General features: G+C 43.0%; 1 protein-coding gene across 1 annotated transcript in view; it reads left to right on the top strand.

Annotated features, from left to right (window-relative positions):
* Positions 1-458: 458 nt before the first annotated feature.
* ank1a (ankyrin 1, erythrocytic a) overlaps positions 459-12,988 on the top strand; it is a 44,143-nt gene continuing 31,613 nt past the window's right edge. Inside the window, exons 1-13 of the mRNA XM_034148617.1 lie at positions 459-609; positions 7,257-7,358; positions 9,812-9,910; positions 10,153-10,251; positions 10,494-10,592; positions 10,785-10,970; positions 11,341-11,439; positions 11,529-11,627; positions 11,724-11,822; positions 12,008-12,205; positions 12,469-12,567; positions 12,655-12,753; positions 12,876-12,974. Of these exons, the coding sequence (XP_034004508.1) occupies positions 583-609; positions 7,257-7,358; positions 9,812-9,910; positions 10,153-10,251; positions 10,494-10,592; positions 10,785-10,970; positions 11,341-11,439; positions 11,529-11,627; positions 11,724-11,822; positions 12,008-12,205; positions 12,469-12,567; positions 12,655-12,753; positions 12,876-12,974 (1,404 nt within the window). The 5' untranslated portion in view covers positions 459-582. The remainder of the gene's footprint in view (positions 610-7,256; positions 7,359-9,811; positions 9,911-10,152; positions 10,252-10,493; positions 10,593-10,784; positions 10,971-11,340; positions 11,440-11,528; positions 11,628-11,723; positions 11,823-12,007; positions 12,206-12,468; positions 12,568-12,654; positions 12,754-12,875; positions 12,975-12,988) is intronic.

The raw sequence follows: 12,988 nt of genomic DNA, 5'->3' as shown, positions 1-12,988 counted from the left end.
AAATGATTGTCTGGCTGTCACAAAACATACAGGAGACATAGAAGGGCGTGACGTGTGGGGAAGAAGGGACAGGAGAAAGGAGGGATAAAGTTGGGGTGACGCAGAGTGATTGGGGTGCAACAAAACCTGAAAGGTGGAAAGGATAGATGAGCCGGAGAGCAGAGCGTAGAGTGTGAGAGAGGATAGGAGAAGGTTGAGAAAAAGTTGGAGACGAAAAATAAGTTTGAGGCAAGAAATTCAAGAAATAGGAAAACATCAAAAACAAACCGGAGCCAGGCGGCGGTCAGGAAACCGAGCGTGGGGTACCCTTTTTATTATTGGCTGTGTGTGAAATGTGCGTCTTTAGATACAAGCAGCATTCCTCCAGAGATAAAACCCTGGGCCCCTCGACCCCCACCCTCCCCAGACTCTCCACCCACCATGCTTACTCAAGTGTGTGTGTCTGGGCGTACGTGTGTGTTTACGTTGGACGGGGGTCTGCGTGCCCCGTACCACAGAACTCGCAGGGGGCAACAGAAAAGACAGCTGTGCGTTTGAGAGACACCGAAAACGTAAGAAAGAGAGAGTGGAGGGCCAACAGGCATGCCAGTCAAGACCGTCACTTTTGGAGTGAGTACCACCTTCTCTCTCCGTCTCCTCTTCACCTTCCTCCTCCTCCTTCTTCTAACTTCATCCCTTTTCCTGTGTCTCTCCTTCCCTTCAAATCATCTCTTTCCACCTGTACACTTCTTTACCACTCTTATTATCGTGCTGTGTTTTTTTGCAATGTTTTCTTCTTCTATAACATCCGTGGTTGCATTTCTCAGATGTAATGCACCTGCCAATGCTCCCTGTCTTTTACGTCAGAAAGTAATGGGCACATTTTTAGTCACTGGCTTTGTTCAAAGTTTTAAAAGTCCTTTATTATTGACTTTGTCTCTTAAACATGAATATTGATGTATAGGTATTTACTTGTTGTACAAACTCTTTTTCTTATTCAGCACACACCTCTCTCTGTTTGTTTTCTGTTTGCTAAGTACCTTTTGTTTTATCTTAGTGCTTCCGCATCAGCTTGTTTTGTAGACTTCTCCGCAGCTTCACTTTCAAAGCTTGTTTTCATTCCTGAATATGCTCTCATCCTAAGTAGTGACATAGAAAAAGAGAGGCTGAGAGAGAAAGAGATGCAGGTCATTGAGACGTAAACATTGGTCCTGTGATCAGACATTTGTAAAAACTTGTGACTAACTTATTATGGTTTTAATCAAAGCTCTAAAGCAGTAAACGAGTCTTAAAAAACATGGTACAAATTTGCTTACAGCCCCAAACATACTGTAGCCTGATCAAACTTATCAAACTGAGCCTCCCATAGCAACATATTATGAGGGAGTTTGATCGACTGGGAGTTTCTTTGAGGGTTGTGATGCATGTGCGTCCAAGATTAGTGTAAGTGCGTATACATGTGGGTGTGTATCATGTTCTGTTTTTACTCCTTAATCTTGTTTTTGACCTCATTTGTTCCTCTGTTTGATGTTCAGATTGTATGATGTCAACCAGGATTAGCTGTGGTAAGTAAACTGGAGGTCAGTAAACTGATTAGTGGGTCAATTAATGAGATGCTTTCAGTGTGGCCTCACTGAAGACTATAGACTGTTTAATCTACTGAGCCTGCGGAGGTAATGGCAGATCAGGGCGGACGCCCACAAGGCCCTGCTGCCTGGATGTGTTTGACGGCTAATTTTGTGTCAACCGCAGATAACCTCGGGAAAATGGAAGTGTAGAGATGATGCAACTTGTAGAAATGTAGCCGTTTGTGTTTCATCAGTCTGAGGAGGAAATGCAGTTATTTTAGCATTTGTATCAGTAGTTGGTTTGATTTTTTCACTTTTAAGCATTTCAGCTTTGTACTATTTAATAATATCTACCAAAGATAAGACACAGTTGCATGTAGGTAGACCATAAAAGTGACCACTGATCAAAGCCAAAACGTACTTGTAACTACGAAAAACAGCAAGCAGTAGTGGAGGAAGTATTTGTGTCCTTTACTTGAGTAAAAATAAGAATACAGCAGTGTAAAAACATGTTTATGTTTCAAGTAAAGTTATGTATTCAAAATGATCTGTTAAGGTCCTTTCAGTATGATACTTCATTCTTTAAGTATTGAAAGTTACAGTATTTATTGTGCAGAAGGAGGTTTACAGATCATTATATGCAAATTGTACATACTAATTTGATTAATCTAACTATATTGAGCTAGTTTCTACTCATTTGATATCTGGATAATTTAATTTATAACAGTTGATTTAAGGTGTCAAATGTTTAAAAATGTTCACTCTGAATTGTAGGTGTATACAGCATAAAATAGAAACATTAAAAAAAAGATACGACTACTTCAAATGTTCACTTGCAGTACGTGTATACTCGTATAAAAGTTCTGCTGTTTGTAGCTGAAGCATTGTTAAGTTTACATTACAGATAAGATGCAGATTGCAGGAAAGTTTTAATATGTACTTTTACTTGTTAGACTTCCATTTGACAGATTTCAGATCTGTCTAATATCTAGACTTAATTTTCCCTCTAGTCCCTCGAGACGGTTATATTCTGTATAATAACTGTGCAGTTGAACACAGGATGTTTACCATATCTTGATCCTCTCCTCCATAGCTTCCAAACCCTATCTCCTCCTTATGGCTTTCACCCTCATTGTCCCGCCACAAAAGATCACACTAACCATGACAATCTCATCTACAGGCGCAGAGGCTGAGGCAGGGCCAGATATAAAGAGACAATCAATGAGTTCGGCCGGGACAAACAGTGGGATACAGAGAGGGGGAGGCTGGGAGTGTGAGAAAGTAAATAGTAAAATAGCCACATAGAGGGAATAGAAGCAGACAGACAGACAGATTTACATACAGACAGAGTTGAGTAGGGGAACATAGCCGCTATATCACGGTACACAACACTAGCTTCCTGTAAATGTGTCCAATACTGATCGGTCCCTGGGGCCTCAGTCCTCTGACTATACACTCACTACGTCTCTGTAGCCGGAAACAGTGCGATGCTTCTGAGAGATGAAGCCCCAAGACAAAAAAAAAGAACAGAAAGAAATCAATTTCAAGAGCAAGTGCAAGTCAGCAGAAATCGGGTGATAAAATGGCTGTTTAAGCACTCTGCAGTAATTTCCATATCCGCTGTTCAGTGTTGCCCTAAAACGTATAGAAACCGTCCAGTCGTTCTGTTTGTTTAAATACATTGAGGTATTGACTTTGTCAGGAGGAAATACAGCAGATATTATCCAGAGTTTGTGGGGTGCTTGCACGATTTATGTTGTTTAAAGTTCAGCGAATGATTGCAAGTGAAGCAGGACTTGTGACATGCTGAACATACGTAGGCACCTTATTTTCACCTTTCTGCTGGCTGTACAAATAGCTGTGGTGGCACTTAAAATATTTATGATTTGCACCTGGTGCTGTGTCTGCAGATTCATGTTGTTGTTGTTGGTGTGTGTATGTGTGTGTGTGTGAGAGAGAGGGACTGTGCCTGTGTGTTGTGAGTTTCATGGTTATTCTTATAGAAATGCTGAGATTCTCTTGAGTCAATAATAGTCCATATCCAAGAGAAAGATTCCCAGATCTTTGCTTGAGAGAATCATTATTTGTCTCAAGAATACATTAGGAACAAATGTGGCTCTCTCTTTTGTCTCAATGAGAGCTCTTATGTGGGGGCTTAACTCTGTCATGCCTGTACACACTTGTATAATAGTTATTATCTAATCTATGTTAGGTAACAATTCATTGAGCTATAGAAATGGTAGGTGATTGCCTTCGTAGCCACCATAGAAGCCATCATTTGCTTAAATCATAAAAAGAGACAATTCAGACATAATGATTTAAATGAATTCTCTGCTGCTGAGATTTCTCTGAATCCCATAGAGCATTAAATTATCTGTAAGACATCCGGACACAGTGTGCATGGCAGCAAGCAGCCACTGCAGAAAAATATGAATGGAGATAGGCGATTATTTTCTTCAGATGGACACATAGCACCCCAAAGTTATAACAGCCAATTTGAAGCTAACAGTGGACGCAGAACAGTGTGTTCCCAAATCCTTATCCTCTTTATAATTAGATCACAAACACAGTTTTGAAACCGTGGGAGTCTTTCTACAATCCCATTCATGCCTCGCATTGTCTCATTTCTCCCCCTCACACACACACACACACACACACACACACACACACACACACAATCTGATTCCATTCAGAATTGTCGCATATACACAGACAATCCATCCCCTGTGAAAATGATGATTCTTCAGGTCTTGCATTGCAGAAGATCGGGATTTCAGCGTGCCTCCTCATGCATACAGTACATACGCACACATACGTATACATTGAGTTTCCGAACACTGCAGTCCACCGGCGAGGCGGTGATGTCATTCCGTCTGCTGCAGCACCAGCAGAGGAGGGGGAGAGAAAGGGGAGAGTGAAATGTAAGAAGCAAAGGGATGGAGAAGGGAAGAAAGGCTGAGCTAAAGACGGGGAGAGGGGAGCTCAGGGCAGAGGATTGTTTTGGGATGAGATAGGGGAATGATTTGACTTGGTAATTCTGAGCCTCATTATTAGGAGCCTTGCACCGTCGCATCCTGAGGACAGTGTGTTGATATCACTAATGTTAACCATGGAGCTGCTGAGCAGGTTATTGTGTGTTCCCTTGCTCCAAACAGAATGATAAATGTGCTCGCTCCTCTTCTGCTTAGACCCAGAGCCCTGAAGCGTGTCTGCTCTCTATAGGAGTAATCAGAGAGGGACACATTCATCTTATTCGTCCGGCAAAATGCAGCAGTGGAATTCCACAGAACATTTTTAGGCTGCTCCGTGTGTGTTTCCCCTGTAAGATGCCTGTGCACTGTACCTATTTTTACCACTGATAGTGATAGGGTGTGGTTCCTTTGCATCCTTATCTCAAAACAGCACACACTCCCTTCATGACGCAGGCAGAGACACACAGAAACATGCAGCACTGACCACCAGGAGAGTGAATCGGCTGCAACCAAACATATAGCTGCAGTCTTTCTGTGGGATTTTAGAGAGTCTCTGTAGTCTCGTAAACTTCAGCAGGCTGTATCTCGGGGGCAGTGAGCTGAGTCCGGGGGGCTGGGAATCCTCCAGAGGGGCCTCAGTCAGGGTCACCATGGTTTTACCGTGCAGCCATTTGCTGCGGGACCACGTATATTTGTGTTAGGTTGTGTGTGTTTTTGCATCAGCTGTATTTGCAGCTACTTTGATGAAAGGATGTTTCTTGTGTCACCATGGCAGAGTCTGCAAACAATCCACACTCCACTACATTGTTGTTTATGGTTGCTGTGTGGGGATTATATACCTGCATACAAAGATTCAAAGATACACAGTTGTCAGGTCTTAATTTTAATCATTTAAATGTATCTTCTCCTTCAGTATTTATAGAGTAACACACCTTGAAGTTTAACAGTAGAACGTGTGTGTGTGTGTGTGTGTGTGTGTGTGTGTGTGTGTGTGTGTGTGTGTGTGTGTGTGTGTGTGTGTGTGTGTGTGTGTGTGTGTGTGTGTGTGTGTGTGTGTGTGTGTGTGTTCTTCAAAGTGAGAGTCATGGGAGTAAGACATTAGGAAGTGGGAGAACATGGATAACCAAGACAGCTTGGCAACTGTGAGTAAATACCACTGTTAACTGAGACACTGTACAGACCAAGCTAGTCTAGAGAGTTTATATTTTATTGTTCTGAACTGTATGTTCTTATAAAAGCAATCATTGTAATGTCATAGTTTTGTACATATATATGTTTTGCTTTACAGTATGCCAAGTGTTTAGTTTTGTGTGAGAGTGTGACTCAGAAGTGTTATACTTTAGAGTATGCCTCTCAGTTTTCTGTGAGCAAACGTAAAACAAAAAATGTTTTGGAGAGAATGGAAATGACTCAGAGGCCAATGGCTCCAATAAGTAAAGGTTCTCACATTAAGTCCAGGATGTATTTTTTACAACTTTAAAACGACCTGCATGAAGTTCATCTTACAGTATACACTTTATAATTGCATACATTTTGTATACAAACAAGAATCTTGTCAGTAGCCGCTTTGCTTCCTCGATCAGCTGGAAGAAACCTTCCTTTTAAAGTGTTCTGTTGCCCTGCCAACATCGCCCCTGCCTTCTTTAAAGTGACCTCTCTCTGCATAGCGCTGTGCCATTGGTGTCCTGCTGAGGGTGTGTTGTGTCATTTGTTGCTATGACTCAACTTCAGGCATGTGGATCCTTTCCCTTTTTACTCACGGTCACTCCATCTTTGTCAGAAGTGGACCAACAATCCTGTCAAAACAAAGCACTGTTTATAAAGTTCAGAAAAGCTACTTGGCAGCATATGGTGATTTTGTTTTGGATTGGGAAATGAGGTTAGTACACACATTTATTCTATGCGTCTGTGAACATATACTGAATGAATGGACAGCTGATGAGCAGCAGTGTCAAGATAGCTGGTAAGATGGAGAGAGGGGATGGGCAAGGGGAGAGAGGAGATTATGTAAATGAAAAAAAAGTGCAGCGTTTGCCGCAGTCGAGCTTCTCCCTGTGGTTTTCCCTCGGTCTCTGGCGCTTCTCCTCTTCTCCCATGCTCTCCCTCGCTCTCCCCCTGTGCCGCATGAGTGATCCTGTATCAGCTGCACCCCAGCCTGCCTGGGAGACGCATAAAGCTTCAGACAAAACACAGACAAAAACACTAGACGTGCCATGTGCCGGCCCGTGAGTCGGAATCACCAAACTCTCTCTCTCCTCTTTGCTTTGCACCTTGTGTCTCTTTTCTTCTCTTTCATTCACACATACGCTTAGAGTCCAAACAAAGAGCCAGGAGTTGGCTGGAAACAACAGACACTCAAGGATCTGTCTCTATTATCAAAGATGCCGTATCCCTTAAATCACAGACTTGTGGACACATTTTGAGAGGTTTTGAAGTCCAAGGAGCTGTTCACTCCAATATTTCACCCACCCACCAAACCATAAACAAACACATTTCAAGGTGCAGGTCTCAAACTGCACTCTCCAAAATCTCAAGGGCGGAGGGGACATGAGAGGAAAACTGATGGATTACGACTGAATGGCTTCAGTCCTTCAAATGTCCCTGAAGAAAATATTAACCAAACTCTGTCTCCCTCTCCATTTCCCCTCTCTACTTCTCTACTTTATGTGTCTCTCACTTCCTCTTATACCCCGTATCCCCTCCTCTCTTTTCCTCTCTCTCTCTCTTACGCCTCCAGGCAGATGCTGGCAACAGTTTTCTCCGAGCGGCCCGATCTGGCAACCTGGACAAGGCCCTGGACCATATCAAAAATGGCATTGATATAAACACAGCCAATCAGGTGAGAGAGCTGCACATTCCCCAGTTTAAGTATCAGGAAGTAAAAGCCTCTAACCGGCAAACTCATGTACCTGTAAGCCATTTCATGTTATCACTACTCCACTTTCCATTCTTGGTTTAATTGACGATAAAACTGATATTCAATTGTATGGCGTTGTAGTGGCCAGAATATAATATTTATGAGTATTTGTTTGCCACTTACGACCCACAGTGGCATCCCGCCAGGATTGAGTCTTCCCTATATACTTTCTAAGATATTAAATACAAATTCAGGAGGTGGTCATTAAACAATAGTAATGATGAATTTACAATTTAATGACATTAACAAACAGTGAATTGATTAAGTCATTATACAACAAAATAACATGGTTTCATTTGGGATTCATAAAGATGTTTAAAGTATGCTCTGCTTAGATATTGTCCATGTACACCACCATTACAGTATGTTGTGTTATTATTTCTTAATAAATGTGTTTGCTGTGCATGATGTGTCTTGATCACTGTGCCTGTGCCCTCAGTCGTACTGTATGTGCATGCTCAGGTTTTAATCATTGGCTGAAGGTGACAGGAGGAGCTCACAGGGTCTCCAGGGAAGCTGATAAATGGGGCAGGGGCTTCTCCTTTGCCTTGTGTCTTCCATCCTGCCTCCTTTATTCTAACGGTTGTTCCCAGGAAGAGGCAGCGTTAGTGGGGCTAGGACTGCGGCCCTCGGGCTACTGAAACTTGGCCAAAACTTGCATGTGTAAAAGATTCCTCGGCCTCATTAATCTAACTTAGTCAGGTTTCCCTTCCATTCACTTATCCTCGACACTTTGTAATTAAAGCTGGCAATGCTTCTGTCCGGATTTCTATAAAGCCTGTTATTATGCTCCATAGCAGACCCACATAACAACAGATGTATTCTTGTAAAGTGACACTGTGCAGTGGCCTTTACTGGCAAACTCCTTCAGTGTGATAAATGGAGACACCCAATGGATTACAAATATAATTACATGCAGAAATACAGGCTGATACAAGAACGTATAAGATTAATGTTCCTGAATTTCACTATTTTTCATTTCAGTTTGTTGATAATTGTTGTATGAAATTGTAATTTCCACTGTTTGGGGTTAACTGTGTTTGAGTTAAAGTGATAATCTACAACATTCTGGCTTGAATTGTGAGACCCCATGCACACACATTGCCTTGCAGTTTTTCACCTAAAGCCCACATGTGTGTGATTTCTTTTTAAATACAGCATGTTTAAAAATGATCCTGTTACTATTTTGTTTCTGGAAAAATGAAACATTTCTTGCCAAATCTACTGAATTTGCTTTAAGTCAAGCAACAGTGTGTGATGGCAGCAAAGTCAGGCATTATCCTTACACTACATTACATTTTATTTAGCGGACGCTTCTATCCAAAGCAACTTACAAAAGTGAATTCAATCTATAGAAACAACAAAATAAGAATCCTGCAGGTACATTATTATGTTATAAAAATCAACAAATAGTGGGCTTAATGCAATAATAGGACACTAAATGTACATTAATCCTTCAATTATTAACACAAGTCTCAGGTGAATCTCTACTCTGTTGTAAAACAGCAGCGATTTGTATTTACATTTTGCATTTGTACAATAATACAGAGTGAATTAATTGAAGTTGTAGATCATCACTGAAGCTGGTGAGATCCTTGTTGTGTGACTGTTGGTCCTGATGCTGTGCGTACAGTCTGATGGGAGTCAGGCGGAGGCTGTGTTTCCTGTCTGAGTGGAAACCTCTCTCCAGCACACTGCCTCACTCCTGCCCGCCCCTTCTTGTGTTTTCCCTCCTCTTCTATCCCCTAACAGCTTCTCCTCTCCTCTCTCCTCTTCCTCTGTTGGTGCACTGTTTTCTAACTCACCTCCCTTTATTCTTGCTTTGTACCTCCCTCTCCCCTCCCCTCCCTCTCCTCTGTCTGCTGTAGAGTGATGGTGTGCTGTGGTCTCCCCACTCAGAGGAATAATATCAGTGGTGTGGGAAAGGTCCAACCTCACATGTCCTGTGCGGCTGAAGGAAGGCTGTGTGAGGTCAGACCTATCCCACACGGCTCGTATTCTTCCCAGCCACGAGACCAGCGGCCTGCCATCCCCCTCCGTCCTCCTCTTCCTCCTCCTCCTCCTCTCACTATCATTAATCAAAAGAAAATGTTCACATCCGGATTTTCATCCCTGTAGACATTGTTTCTGCTAATGACCACTTTGATTCTGAGAGTACTGCATGTGTGGTGTCCAGTGTAAGTATGTAAGAAGTGTATTTGCCTGCCTTTGGTTTGTGAGTGCTGTAGTCGCTGTGGTAAAAATGAAGCAGTTGGCATGGCCTACATGTGTTTATGTGTATATGTGTGGTTATTTACTGTTAGATCAGGAGATATCTGTGTTCATAGTGTGTTGAGGACCCTTCAGTATGAGGTCTTCTCTGCTCTCTCACTCAGAATGGGCTCAACGGGCTGCATCTGGCCTCGAAAGAAGGCCACGTTAAAATGGTGCTGGAGCTACTCCACAATGGGATCGTACTGGAGACCACCACAAAGGTACAAATCCACTGCATAAAAGCTATACTTTTCTCAGGAAATTACTCTAAATAAATCTGAAAACCCACAACTTTTGAATTCACAAGTAACATAATATATATATTTAAAGATCTGTCTGCGTATGAAACATAACATGTCCATAACCCACTTTTTTTTTAATTACACATGTGGGATTTCACCTATAATCTTTGTTCGTGCTCGGTATGACGTGTGTGTGTTTCAATGTAACTGTGTTTGAACAGAAAGGGAACACGGCCCTGCACATCGCGGCCCTGGCCGGGCAGGAGCAGGTGGTCGCAGAGCTGGTTACCTACGGGGCCAATGTCAACGCTCAGTCACAGGTGAGTGCAGCTCTCGGGACACACTGAGGCTCCTCAGTGCTTAATATGTGAACCCAGCTATCGCAATCCCATCTGTTAACAAGTGTATGTGTACCTATATATCTGTATTTCGGTGTTTCCTTGTCTCTGTACATCCTTGTCTGTGACCGTCTTCCTGTCTTTCTTTTGCTGTGCTTGTGTCTCCTCTGCTGCTGTGTGTGTGTTTGTGTGCGGGTGTCTGTTGTGCGTCTTTCTGAGAACAGAAGGGTTTTACTCCACTCTACATGGCTGCACAAGAAAACCATCTAGAGGTTGTGAAGTTTCTTCTGGAGAACGGAGCCAATCAGAGCACTCCAACTGAGGTACTAAAGATCAAGGAGCCGAGAAACGTTTTTAAAAGAGTAATCTCCCAAACTCCTCAACCCCCCATCGTTGCTGATCTAGAAATCGTTGCGTTTCCATTCTGTTTTGTTCTCATGAGCTCTCTCTATTTACTCCTCTCTGATTTCCTCTCCATGAGTCAACTAGTCTTACTTTTCTTCTGTGCGCTGCAGGATGGATTCACTCCTCTCGCCGTGGCTCTTCAGCAGGGACATGAGAATGTCGTAGCCCTGCTCATCAACTACGGCACTAAAGGAAAAGTCCGACTACCTGCGCTACACATAGCAGCCCGCAACGACGATACTCGCACAGCCGCAGTGCTCCTGCAGAATGACCCCAACGCTGATGTACTCAGCAAGGTATATATGTGTGTCGGCATGCATGTAGGCAGAAATGAGTGTAGACATGTTCACTACATGTACGACATCGATTGACGTTTAAAAAAAGCATGCTCTTAATTTTGCAAGGTACTTTTACAAGTGTTATTTTGATGCAAAGATGTGTTGATTAGCAGGAATGTGGCACAACCTGCAAATGAAAGAAATGCTTGAATGTACAATTAAACTATGTTGTCCTTTAAATCAATGGATAAGTGTGATTTTGAAATGTATCAAAGAAATCGTGATTTTTATGCTGGCCATTATAGTGAAGTCCTAGTCCTTGGCAGTTTTGAATGAAAATGCAAAGCTAACCAGAGTAACATGTTCTCTCCCTGATGTTCCCCTGCAGACTGGATTCACGCCCCTCCACATTGCTGCACACTATGAAAACTTGAACGTAGCTCAACTGCTGCTCAATAGAGGAGCCAATGTCAACTTCACCCCAAAGGTAGGGAGTAATCGATGTTGTTGGAAGGTTAATGTCTGTCCTTGCCGTCTGTCGTCCTTCTGTGTCTAAGCGCCTGTTTCTCTCTGCAGAACGGCATCACTCCTCTGCACATTGCAGCCCGACGGGGGAATGTGATCATGGTCCGACTCCTGCTGGACAGAGGGGCTCAGATCGATGCCAAGACCAAGGTGCAGCAGACATCCATCGTATAACATATTTAGTTCTCTTACAGTCTCTAATTTGATGGATCATTAACTAAATCATTAACAATCCTCTCTCTCCAGGATGAGCTGACTCCTCTGCACTGTGCATCCAGAAACGGTCACGTGAGGATTATAGAGATCCTGCTGGACCATGGAGCCCCCATACAGGCAAAGACAAAGGTAATTCACCTTCATACAAGAAAAGTCAATTCTGTACTTCACTTCGAAATGAACTGAACAAGTGCAAATCATTGAGTTTGTATGTAAAGGAAAGTGAGAGTTTGTGATAGATTACTCTTACTGCTGCTTCTTGATTTTCTAGATGGTTTTCACTCCAAGTTGTTTCCCGTTTCCCTTTGTTGCAGAATGGCCTGTCTCCAATCCACATGGCAGCACAGGGGGACCACATGGACTGCATCAAGCAGCTTCTGCAGTACAACGCAGAGATTGATGATATCACACTGGACCACCTCACCCCACTGCATGTGGCGGCGCACTGCGGCCACCACCGCATGGCCAAAGTACTGCTGGACAAAGGGGCCAAACCCAACTCTCGGGCATTGGTCAGTAACACATGCACAGTGACATGAACACAGTCGGTTTATTCAAGCATTGCACACTTGCTTTTAATCATCTATGAACTATTTATAGTGTACATTGGAATGATCCATATCTGTGCTCCCGGGTGTATCTGTGTGTTTTCTTCCTGTATGTTCCTGCCTGTGTACATGACATAAGCTGCTGCTCATAACCAATTGCCCCTTGCGGGATTAATAAAGTTGTTGATTGATTGTGGGGATTCTAATATGTCCTTTGTTTTTTACAGAATGGCTTTACTCCTTTGCATATTGCTTGTAAAAAGAACCACAAGCGTGTGATAGATCACCTGCTCAAACATTCTGCATCGATAGAGGCTGTGACTGAGGTGAGCAAAAACACCTCACTTATCATTATATTGAATACGTTTGGAGTGTAAGACCATTTGTAATATTCCTCTTCTCTCCTCTCTCAGTCTGGCCTGACCCCCTTGCATGTGGCTTCATTTATGGGTCACCTAAATGTTGTGAAGAACCTGCTGGAGAAAGGAGCTTCCCCCAGTGCCTCTAACGTGGTGAGTTTTATTCTAAGACACACATACAGCACAGAACACCAACTCCCCCCTGCACGCATTGTGTTGTTATTGTAATAGTGTTACATCTGAGTGGGTGTTTTCTCCCGTCTGTGCACGATTAGAAAGTGGAGACTCCTCTTCATATGGCATCTCGGGCAGGACATCATGAGGTGGCAGAGTTTTTACTGGTGAACTCGGCACCTGTGGACGCCAAGGCCAAGGTAAAGATCTCAAA

The sequence above is a fragment of the Trematomus bernacchii genome, unplaced genomic scaffold, assembly GCF_902827165.1.
Source record: "Trematomus bernacchii unplaced genomic scaffold, fTreBer1.1, whole genome shotgun sequence".
NCBI classification, from domain to species: domain Eukaryota; kingdom Metazoa; phylum Chordata; class Actinopteri; order Perciformes; family Nototheniidae; genus Trematomus; species Trematomus bernacchii.
Note: the sequence above shows the minus strand (reverse complement) of the source record. Positions and strands in the feature narration are given on the sequence as shown.